The 12,714-nt window shown below is 38.2% G+C and overlaps 1 protein-coding gene across 1 annotated transcript in view; it reads left to right on the forward strand.

The window, feature by feature from the left end:
• The window catches only part of LOC109208489 (senescence-associated carboxylesterase 101-like), a 24,398-nt gene that overhangs the window by 7,812 nt on the left and 3,872 nt on the right, over window positions 1-12,714 (forward strand). Inside the window, exons 4-5 of the mRNA XM_019371609.1 lie at window positions 4-248; window positions 904-1,373. Coding sequence (XP_019227154.1) covers window positions 4-248; window positions 904-1,373 — 715 coding nt within the window. The remainder of the gene's footprint in view (window positions 1-3; window positions 249-903; window positions 1,374-12,714) is intronic.

Raw genomic sequence — 12,714 nt, forward strand, 5'->3', positions numbered from 1 at the left:
CTTTCTCTGCTAAATACCAAGTTTATGACTATCCACCAACAAAGGGTTCTATTATCGCTTTTGTATGCTCACCCAATTGTGCTGTAAATCACTTGCAAGAAGAAGAGTTTAGAGAGCTTGTTTCTTCTGATGCAATTACGTCCTTTGATTTTCTCTGCACTAAAAGTAACAGTTCCGTTTCCCTTCATAAAGCTGCTTTTACCCTTTTTGCTTCTCTTGAGAATGAGCTCTCTCTTCTCAAACACCAGGTACACTGCCTTAAATTGTTTATAATTTCCCCTTCTTCTTTCATGTATATTGCGTGTTAGCGTTTTGAAATTTTGAATATATATATTCTCTGTGTTCCCAAAATGGAACAATTTGTTAGTCAATTGGAGTCGATTGAAAATGTAATCTTTAGTTGATCATCTAATTTGTGTTAATGTAGAGAATATACAGATTAAAGTTATTGAGGAATCATTTAAATGGTATGGTTTTCAAAAGGTTTGGTTTTGTATGAGGAGACAGTTTAATGAGATTAGAACGGATGGATAATTAGGGAACTGTTAATTAGACAGGAAATAAACAAAAATATATCTCTTGGTTTTGGTCCATGGATCACGTTTAGACCATAGCAGTGGATCACTTTTTTGAGTTTATACCCATATTAGCGTATGGGTACATGCTGTTCAGCTTGCAAATGGGATCGCTAATGTGTTCAATAGACAAGTAGCGAAAGTTTAATTATCCCTTCTTTAGCAGGGAGGATCAATAATAGTAGAAACCAAACACCAGATACGGAGGAAAGATAACAATGATTCCTCTTCAGTTTGTATTTTCAAATGAAGTGTAAAACTGTCGGCTGGATTATCTCTTAAACGTGTAACTGATTTTGGCGTTTTTGCTTTCTTTGCTTCGATGTAGTTCACCAGCCACCAGCCTCTAATTGTAACTGGACATTCTCTGGGAGGATCTGTTGCGTCTCTATTCACTTTGTGGCTGCTTGATAGCCTTCCCAGATATGGTGTGCAGCGTCTCCTCTGCATTACTTTTGGCTCTCCACTTCTCGGTAACAATGGCTTTCAAAAGGCCATATCAGAGCGTTCCGCCTGGAGTTCGTGCTTCTTGCACGTGGTCTCAGACAAAGATCCAATTCCAGGTTTTCTGATCTCAGAGTCAGACCATAATGCCTCCGCTGCTACCTTGACTACTCCGACCTGTTACATGCCATTCGGTACCTATCTCTTCTGCTCCGAATTAGGTTTCTCTTGCTTCGAGGAACCACAATCGATTCTGGAGTTGTTGATGATAATGAGCTCAAGATGTGCTGAAAGTCAAAACCTAAACAACTGCTCTCAGGTTATTAATTATGGACACATCTTGGAACATCTAAGGAGCAAAGCTATTTGCAGGGGAATCGTAGAACTGCCTGACTCAATAGGCAATCCACTTCAAGCAGGAACCTACCTATTGCTAGAAGCAGCTGGAGTTGGTAAGTTACAGGTAAATACACTCAATTGCTAATTGTTCAAATTGTGTTGTTCCACTTTGATGGATCACGAGCATGAGTATTAACATCCTACTGAAGTACAGTATGAATTGAGGAAAGATAAAAACAGTTTTGAGTCATTCAGGTACATATACAAGTTGTGAAGAAAGAACTCTGTTGAAGCATTGATGAGGGAATAAGGCTATGTTTGTTGGTGGGCTAGGAAAGCTGTGGACATGAAATTAACTTAAGGCAAAAAATTGTGTTTCTTGATTAAATGGGCTATAACACTCCTGAATAGTTTATTCCTTTTTTAGTAGTCCTTTTTTTTTCTTTCTGGTCTCCAAATTTTATATTTTTGCCTCTAACTGCAACTGCAGCAGGAAGGTGTTGACATGAGCTATCTTGCAATGGATATTGCGAAAAGGGCAGAGGTTCAGGCTAAACACAGGCAAAATGTTTTTGATCCTTCCAAGAACTAAGTACNAATAGACTTCGACCAGTGAAGGTACGAGTACGATCCCTAGACCTGCACTTTTACATTAGAAGAACCATCAGCAAACTAAAATCCAAGTCCCCGGATTTGCACCATTAAAAACTGTAACTCTTTTTCTGCTTCTGAATGCATTCCCTGACTAAAATCAGCTATGAAATCGGCTAATACTTGAGATTTTATTGCAGTTCTAGATTGGTAACTGATTTCATATTCGCTTAACTCTATGGCCCATTTTGCTAACCTTCCTGATAACTCATGTTTATGCAAAATGTTTCGTAATGGAAAAGCAGTAACCACGACAATAGGATGGGATTGGAAATAAGGTCTCAATTTTCTAGATGCCATGATCAAAGCCAAAGCTAACTTTTCTAGTTGCGGGTATCGTGTTTCAGCATCTAACAGAGATTTACTTACATAATAAATAGGAGATTGTTTACCTTGGTCCTCTCGAACTAAGACAGCACTTACCGCAACTTCTGATACAGCCAAATAAATGAGCAACTTTTCACCCTCCTTCGGTTTTGCTAGCAGCGGCGGGTTTGACAAATAAGCTTTCAAATTTTGGAGAGCCAGCTGACAATCTTCGTTCCATTCAAAATGATCTTGTTTTTTGAGTGCTGCGAAAAATTTAAAGCACTTCTCCGAAGATTTGAAAATAAACCTCCCCAAAGCCGCAATTCTTCTTGTTAATCTTTGAACCTCTTTCTTACTTGTAAGGATATCAGGAATTTCTTCTATTGCTTTGATCTGAGAAGGATTCACTTCAATGCCACGGTTAGAAACAAGAAAACCCAAAAATTTACCTGAGGCAACTCCAAATGCACATTTTTCTGGGTTGAGTTTCATATTAAATTTTTGCAAAATTCCAAATGTGACAGATAAATGAGAAATATGATCATTAGAATGTTGGGTCTTGACGAGCATATCGTCTATATATACCTCCATAGTTTTTCCTAAATGTTCTTGGAACATTTTAGTGACCAACCTTTGATAGGTTGCTCCAGCATTCTTGAGACCAAAGGGCATTACTTTGTAACAGTAAGTCCCCCTGTCTGTGATGAAAGAAGTTTTGTTTTCATCACCGGGGTCCATTTTTATTTGGTTGTACCCCGAATATGCATCTAAGAAATTTAAAAGTTCATGCCCTACAGTTGCATCAATTAACTGATCTATATGAGGTAGAGGGAAGGAATCTTTTGGACAGGCTTTGTTAAGATCGGTATAATCTACACAAACCCGCCATTTACCGTTTTTCTTAGGTACGACGACCGTATTAGCCAACCAATCAGGATACTTTACCTCACGAATTGACCCAATTTTTAATAGCTTTTGGACCTCCTCTTGAATCACCTGGTTTTTGAAAGCTCCTTGCTTTCTTTTCTTTTGTTTAACGGGTATGTAAGATGGGTCTTCATTTAGTTTGTGAGTCATTACATCCGGTGGTATTCCTGTCATATCAGCATGGGACCAAGCAAAACAATCCACGTTAGCTTTTAAAAATTCAATTAACATACCTTGCGTATCTGAGCTTAAGTTGGTTCCCACATAAACCTTTCGTTCAGGCCATTGTTCAAATAGTATCACAGGCTCGAGCTCCTCAATTGTTGTTTTGATGTTTTCATTCTCTTCAGGCTCTTGAATCATATCAGGTCTCAAGTCTTTATCTGTCTTTCCTCGTGCCGTTGTGGTTTGGTCTATGTCTTCTTCAACTTTATTTACAGCACTCGTATCTGTTACCATATTAATACTCCTAGCTGTATGTTGTTCCCCTCGAATTTGACAGATTCCCCATGGTGATGGGAATTTCATTACTTGATGTAGAGTTGACGGGACATCGTCCATATCATGAATCCACGATCTCCCCGTGATTACATTATATGCCATCTCCATATCTACTACCTGAAATTTGGTATCTTTCACAACACCCTCTGCAAAAGTTGTTAGAATTACCTCTCCTTTAGTTACAACACTAGAATTATCGAATCCTGTTAGAATATGCGCCTTTGGAATCATCTTATCCTCCGCTTGCATTTCACGTAGTACCCTTAATAAGATGATGTTTGCAGAACTTCCTGGATCAATCAAAACTCTTTTTATATTAGTATCATGTACAAGTAAAGATATTACCAGCGCGTCGTTGTGGGGGGTGACCACTCCTTCTGTGTCTGCATCATCAAAAGTGATACTTTCATCCTCTAAGGTTTGACGCACTCATTTCCCGTGCGTAATTGTGACTTTGGAGACTTTATTTGAAGCTGTGTATGTTACTCCATAAATATCTTCTCCCCCACTTATAACATTCACGGTTCTCTTGGGTGACGGGGGTTTTGGCGGCTCTTGCCTGTTTTTCATGTAGGCCTGCTTTCCTTTCTCACTAAACAACTCAGTGAGATAACCTTGTTTCAATAGATGATCCACTTCACTTTGTAAGAATCTACATTCTGAAGTTTTATGCCCGTGATCATTATGAAATTCGCACCAATGATCTACTCTCCAGCAATGTAAAGCTATTCTTAACGGGTTAACAGTTTATCCAATAAGAAAATTGAATAATCCGTCCCCAAACCGATAAGTCGTTAATAATAAAATTTCAATCCGTTCCCCATCCATTAAGCCGATAACCCGATACCAATAAGCCATTAAGCCACTTTTACGGTTCAGTTTTCGGTTTCGGTTCGGTTTTGAACACCCCTAATAATAGCTACCAGTCAAGCATCCAGATGGCTCCCTATGAGGCTTTATATGGTAGGCGGTATCAGTCACCGGTTGGATGGTTTGAGCCGGGAGAGGCCCGATTTCTGGGTACGGATCTAGTGCAGGATGCCTTGGACAAGGTGAAGATCATTCCGGATAGGCTTCGTACAGCTCAACCCAGGCAGAAGAGTTATGTCGACCACAAGGTTTGTGATGTGGCATTCATGGTCGGAGAGCGAGTGTTGCTCCGGGTGTCGCCCATGAAGGGCGTGATGAGATTTGGGAAGAAGGGCAAGCTAAGCCCTAGGTTCATTGGTCCTTTTGAGATTCTTGATCGAGTCGGAGAGGTGGCTTACAGACTTGCGTTGCAGCCGAGTTTATCAACCGTGCACCCAGTGTTTCATGTGTCCATGCTTCGGAAGTATCACGGCGATCCATCCCACGTGTTAGACTTCAGCACTGTCCAGTTGGACAAGGATCTGGCCTATGAGGAGGAGCCGGTAGCTATTCTAGACCGACAGGTTCGTCAGTTGAGATCGAAGAAGTTCCCTTCAGTTCGTGTTCATTGGAGAGGTCAGCCTGCCAAGGCAGCTACCTGGGAGTCCGAGTTCTTTTCCCCGACTCAGGTACTTCTTTTCTATGTCCATTCAAGTATGAACAGTTATTTTAGAGGTAGAGGATGTGATGACCCAAAAGGTCATCACTTGATTTTTGAGTCAATTCTGTGTTCCTAGGCCTTAAAAGCCTCCTTTTATCTCACCTCAATTTGCGTGCGTGGTCCGAGCATATATTCGGAACGCTTTTATGTGAAAATTTGATTAAAATGCTGATTTGAAATTTAAAATTAAATTTAAGTTGACTTCGGTCAACATTTTGGGTAAACGGACCCAAACCCGTGATTTGACGGTCCTGGAGGGTCCGTAGAAAAATATGGGACTTGGGCGTATGCCCGGAATCGAATTCCGAGGTCCCAAGCCCGAGAAATGAATTTTTGAAGAAAATTGTTTAACTGAAATTGTAAGAGTTTTTGGAAATTTAGATGTATTTGAAATTGATGGTATCTGGCCCGTATTTTGGTTTCGGAGCCCGGTACAGGTCTTAATGGTATTTAGGTTGATCCTGTAAAATTTGGTAAGAAACAGACTTGATATGACGTGAATCGGACCCTCGGTTGTTAAAATTTGAACTTAAGAGTTCTTGAGATTCTTCTTTGATTTTGATGCTAAATTCGTTGTTAAAGGTGTTAATTTGGCGATTTGATCGCACGAGTAAGTCCATATGATGTTTTTGAGTTAGCATACATGTTTGGTTTGGAGCCCCGAGGGCTCGGGTGAGTTTCGGATAGGTTTCGGAAGGTTTTTACACTTAGGAAAAGTTGCAGAAATGCTGCTTCTGATGCACAGACATTTTGTGCTCGCGATCGCGAAGCCTTTCACGTGATCGCGAAAGGGAAATTGGGACATGAGTGGATTTGTTCTTCGCGAACGCGAAGCGCTGGGGGGTTGCTCATTGTAAACGCGACCTGTGTGACGCGAACGCGTAGTATAAAATGGAGGTGGGCTGGGGACTTGTCTTTTCTTCTACGCGAACGATTAATGCTGTGCGCGAACGCGAAGGTCGGGGAGGCTTACCCTTCGCGATCGCGTAAGTCCACTTCTGGCAACTCTTCGCGATCGCAATAGTGTTCTCGCGAATGCGATAGTGTTCTCGCGAACGCGATGAACACTGTCGCCCAGCACTTAAAACAGTAGCTAAGTCGGGATTTAGCCCATATTTTCATATTTTCAAAACTAGAGAGCATTGAGGCGATTTTCAAGGAACAAGTTCTTCCCCAAAGTATTGGTATATGATTCTAAACCTTTTTCTTTCGATTTCCCATTGCATTTCATCAATTTTTATCCAAAAATCTAGGGTATTTATGGTAGAAATTGGAAATTTGGGTAGAGTTAGGGCTTTTTGAATAATTGGAATTTAGACCTCGTTTTGGGGTCGGATTTCGAAACTAATTGCATATTTGGGCTCGTGGGTAAATGGGTGATCGAGTTTTGGTCCGAACCTCGAGTTTTGACAAGGCGGGCCCGGGGTCGATTTTTGACTTTCGGGGAAAATGATAGAAAACCTATAATTAAGCATTGGGTATGAATTCTTTAGCATTTATTGATGTTGTTAAATTAATTTGGACTAGATACATGTAATTTGGAGGCGAATTCTAAAGGAAAAGCGGTGTTTGAGGCTTGAGTTGGCCGTGGAAGTTCGAGGTAAGTGTTTGGTCTAACCTTAGCTTGAGGGAATAGGTATTGTGCCTTATTTGCTATGTGCTAGTGTAGTATACGACGTATAGGTGTGGTGGCGAGTATCTATACGTCAGTGTCAAGCATGCCCGTGAGTCTTAAATTGTAATTGTGTATTTCTTAATGTGTACTAACATTGCCTAAATTGTTGATTCTCCGTGTTGAGCAAGACCTATGATTAACTTGTGGTATTTGTTTATTGTTGAGCATTGGCTCCAGTTGAGGTTTTGATTGTAAAGTTAGGTGTTGGTACAAGTTCGGTTATAGCTGATTCCCTTGCCGAGACGTACTTATTTCTTACTATTGATTCCCTTGCCGGGATGTGTTTATTCTTGTTGTTGATTCCCTTGCTGGGATATTGTTGATGTTATTGTTTGGGTGAGGAAAGAGTGATAAAGCACGAAGGGTGATGCCGTGCACATTCATATTTATGCATTTGGTGAGGAAAGAGTGATAAAGCACGAAGGGTGATGCCGTGTACATTTTTATTGATATTGATGCATATGGTGAGGAAGAGAGATAAAGTACGAAGGATGATGTCGTACACATTTCTAATAAATATATGGTGAGGAAGAGAGATAAAGCACGAAGGGTGATGCCGTACACATTATCATTATTTGATTGCATTGGTGAGGATTGAGAGTAAAAGAATGAAGGGTGATACCGTGCACTTATTGCCTGTTTATTTTGATTTCTTGCTGCTTTGGTTCAAGTACCTTGATTGTCTTATTCCACTATTACTGTGATTCATTATGTTGGTATTCTTCCCCATAACATGTTACCCTTTCCCCGTTACTTCTGAATTACTTTTATTACTGTTATTTTGTTAGATACTGTTTAGCTGCAGGTTATTGGTTGTTGTGTCCTAGCCTCGTCACTACTTCGCCGAGGTTAGGCTCGACACTTACCAGCATATGGGGTCGGTTGTGCTGATACTACACTCTGCGCTCTTTTGTGCATATCCCGGTACAGGAGCATATGGACCTTATCTAGGGGTTGCTGCCTTCAGTCCATCAGGAGACACGAGGTAGTCCTGCAGGCGTCCGCAGGCCTTGGCGTCCCCTCCTTATCTAGTTTTCATCTGTTCTGTACTATTTCCGAGACAGACATGTACTTTCTTGTTCAGACTTTGTTTGTAGTTTTCTTAGATAGTCCGTGATATTGTGACACCAGTTCTGGGTAGTTTATGTTATGGAATCGTATTGATATTAGCTAAATCGTTAAATTTTCATTCTTCCGCTCTATTAATTTTTGCTGTTTAGAAATGTTAAATTATAATTGTTAAGGATTAAAAATGAAAAGGGTAAAATAAGTGGCTTGCCTAGCTTTCACTAGTAGGCGCGATCATGACTCCCGAGGGTGAGAAGTCCGGATCGTGACATAATCAAATGAAAGCTGCGGCCGGGGGGACAAGTCTACCTAGTCAGTCTGACCCTAGTACCGGGTCAAATCAATTTCAACCGGGAATTAACATTGTTACCGGTGGTATTTTATACTATGACCCAAGAAAAGATAGGAAAGAATTAGCAAAAATGGTTACTGTTATGTGCTTACCCTATAGTTTTCCTTCTAACCCTCACTTTGTGCATTATATTAGAAGAATTTTTAATAGTACTTATAACGGATGGCCTCGCACAACCGTCAAGAGCGATATTTATAAATATAAACATGAATATGAACAATATTTGCGCTATTTATTTACTCATATAAATTATCGTGTTGCTATTACTACTGATATTGGTAGAAGTGATAATGACTGTTATTATCTCAGTGTTACAAGTCATTGGATTGATGAGGACTAGATAATGCAAAAGCGCATTATTGCTTATAGAATAATTAATTGACGTCACACAGGGCAGTTTATTTCTAGAACTGTTACGGATATTTGTAGATATTTTTGCATTATTGATAAAATAATGTCAATTTCAATGGATAATGCTACTAGTAACACTAATGTTGTAGCCTTGCTTACCAATACACTAAATCCTGCATTTAGTAATATTTTTCATGTTAGATGTATGTGTCATATTTACCATTTAATTGTGGGTGATGGTATGAGAATATTAAATGTTGAAATTGAAAAGGTTAAAATGGCTCTTCACTGGCTTTTTTATTCAAACCGCAGAAGTAGACTTAGAGAATATTTTAAAAGATGTGATGAATTTGGCCTAAGAGAAAGAAAGGTTCCTAAACCTTGTCCAACTAGATGGAATTACATATATATGTTTAGTTGTTGCATATGAATATAGAAACCCCATAAACTCAATGTTAATGCTCATGTAATTGATGATGATGAGCACCTTACAAATGCGGATTGGGCTAATGTTAAAATGCTTGTAGGTTTTTTTAGAAAGATTTCATGTTGCTACAAATAAATTTTCTGGACAATATTATCCTACTATTTCAAACTGTTTAGTTTATCTTGCAGAATTTGCAAATTTATTTGCTTATTTTTCAGAGGGTGGAGAAATTTATGAAGAAGCTATTGATTCTATGAGAAAGAAATTTAAAAAATATTTTTTCTCTATTCCCCCTATTTATGGTGTTGCTGCCTTGTTAAATCCTACTATGAAATTAGGAGGTCCTCAATATTGGTATATATCTATTTATAATGGTTTAGCACTTGAAGATGAGGAGTTGTCTACACTTTCAGACGCAAAAGACTCAATTAAAATAAATGCTCAAACTATTTATAGTGCTTATCAAATTACAATAAATAATGTTAGACCAAATGTTCCAACTCCTTCTTCTTCTAGTTCTCAATCATCTGAAAGAATTGCAGGAGTAAGAGCACTTACTACTTGGACCGAGTTCAGGGGTTCTCAAGGTTGTCCCACTAGTGATTGTTCACAACTAAATGAGCTTGAAGTTTATTTGTCACAGGAACTTGAGGAAGTGAATCCCGACGGCTCATTTAATCTTTTGGAATGGTAGAAGGACAAAGAAAAATACTTTTCGATCCTTTCAAGGATGGCCCGAGATATTTTAACCATTCAAGCTTCAACAGTGGCATCGGAGAGCGCTTTCAGTCAAGCAAGACTTCAACTCGGTGATTATAGAGCATCTATGAGGGAGAGCTTGAAAAAATCAGTATTTTTTCAGAGACTGGATCCGTTCGGAACGAAGAAATTTTGGACTTTCTGAATCACAACCAGAGGTAGACGAAGCTTACGAAAAAATGCTAGTTGAACTTGTGAAGGATGCAGCTTCGCCCGGGAGCGGTGATGAACAAGTTTCTTTTCCGCCACCACCAACGAAAATTCCTCTGAACCTTGATGGATTTATGAAATTTGTAAGAGATACCATGTAAAATTAATATGTAACTTGTATTTTGGCACATCTTGATTCGTTTCTTTTTCTTCTCAATGGTGGTATTAGCACCTTGGTTGTGCTCATTCCATTGGGGAAGGCGCGGGGGGGGGGGGAGAGAGAAGACTAAGAAAGATTGGGCCATGTTTTGTTAGTGTCATAATAATAAAAATTATAACGCATTCCTTTGAATAACTTTTTACAATATTTTGTCTTTTAAATTTGAATTAAAAAATTAATATAAGCCATGTGTGTGTATATATATATATATATATATATATATATATATATATATATATATATATATAAGCTATATAATTTACAAGAAATTGCCTTAGATAAAAATTTTTTTAAAGAAATTGGCCAGGCCCACTTAGACCTGTTTAGGCCCGGGCTCGACTCACTTAGCCCGAGAACATTAGTTTGTGGTCATGGTCCGGTTACATCCAAAAGCCCACGAAGCTCGGGACCGTTTAAGCCCGGCCCACGAAACCCGGGCTCACTTAGGACAAGCCCACGAGGCCCGTTTAGGCCCGGGCCTGAACCGTTTGCCACCCTTAATTTAAGGATCAGTTTTCAACAAAATTGTCGTACTGGTTAAAGTACTGTTTTTTTTCATAATTCTTTTACATTCCTATATAAAATTCTTTAACAAAAAGAATGGGGAGAAACATTTTGGGTTAATTATGAAATATATAAAACATTATGTGTAAACTTGACAAAGAAAGTAAGGACAATAATTAAGAAAAGTAGTAATGTTAAAATCTGAGGGAAATGTTGAACTTTTTTTTTTATTGACATTGGTGAAATCATTCTAGAACAAGAGATAGTGATACTGTAGACTGTAGAGGTACAATTGTTTTCTTCTATACCTCTCCATTCATGAGACTAATTAAACCCAAATGTTACATTCTGTGTTCACACTTGGGTAGCAACTCTTGAATGGTCGACACAAGTCCACTAACATAAGAATAACTTGATATATACCACAAGATTAAATTCGTTAAGAATAAAACTAGAAAAAGCAATATTCCAATTGTGCATAATTGTGTAGTAATCATAGTTTCTTTTCTTTCTTTTTTAAAGGAAAAGGGAAAGGAAATGATACACTATTGATGAAGTTTAAATCATAATCCACGCCTCAATGTAAAAGACAAATATTTTAGCAAGTGAGCTAGCTATCAACCTCGTTAATTTATTTTGTAGTTATCATGTTACTTTTAATGATTCTATCACAGCTATTTAATATTTCTAACATCCTCTCACACTTTGCTCCTAAAATGATAAAAAGAAAATCATATTCTTTTCATCTCCTTTTATGTGATGGTTTTGAATGATTATATATTTTCCTTCGTTCCAATTTACGTGAACCTGTTTGACTGGGCACGAAATTTAAGAAAAAATAAAGACTTTTGAAATTGCGATCTTAATCATGTTAGAAAGGGATCCAGAGTATTTGTGTGGTTATAAAAGCCTCACATTAAGAGTAGAATTGGAAGCTTAAGCCAAATTATTTTCAAATTTAAAAATGAGTCATTCTTTTTGTAACAGACAAAAAATGAAATAGGTTCATAGAAACTGAAACAGAGAGATTAGTTTAATATTATAATTTGACATGTAGTACTCATTATATTAGCAATAGCTTGAAACAAACACTAAAAGTAATTCATAATTTTTTTTGAATAGTATGTAATATTGGAACGTATCGCGGAGAAGTTTAATTGTGTGCCTCACACAACTTTTTTGTCTCACGAATTTATAGATCCCAATCTTATACTTTTGGATCCATAAAAATCTGGATTCAGAAAACTGCGAGACAAAAAAAAATCATTTTCCTCGTACAACTAGTGTCAGTTATATTAGACACAAAATAAATATTTTTCAGGAATTAGTTATTCCCACGCGGTGTTGGCAAAAAGCTGAAATTAGAAACCCAGTTTGTGTCTGAAGCTGCTCTTCACCAATGGTGTCGTTGTAAGCAATCAACCACTATTAATTACTTGTCAATTTATGGTTTTCAGTCAATGATTCTAATCATTAGATCTTCATCTTCAATTCCAGGTATAACACTGGAGTGGAATTGGGCAATGTATTGGTAGGATCAGACCTATTAAATCATTCATGGGATGCAATTTCGAAGCTTCAAAAAGATACTCTTTTGGTGGATCAGAACCAATCTCTTCCTTTCTCTGCTAAATACCAAGTTTATGACTATCCACCAACAAAGGGTTCTATTATCGCTTTTGTATGCTCACCCAATTGTGCTGTAAATCACTTGCAAGAAGAAGAGTTTAGAGAGCTTGTTTCTTCTGATGCAATTACGTCCTTTGATTTTCTCTGCACTAAAAGTAACAGTTCCGTTTCCCTTCATAAAGCTGCTTTTACCCTTTTTGCTTCTCTTGAGAATGAGCTCTCTCTTCTCAAACACCAGGTACACTGCCTTAAATTGTTATAAT

This window comes from Nicotiana attenuata, unplaced genomic scaffold (assembly GCF_001879085.1).
Source record: "Nicotiana attenuata strain UT unplaced genomic scaffold, NIATTr2, whole genome shotgun sequence".
In the NCBI taxonomy this organism is placed as follows: Eukaryota; Viridiplantae; Streptophyta; class Magnoliopsida; order Solanales; family Solanaceae; genus Nicotiana; species Nicotiana attenuata.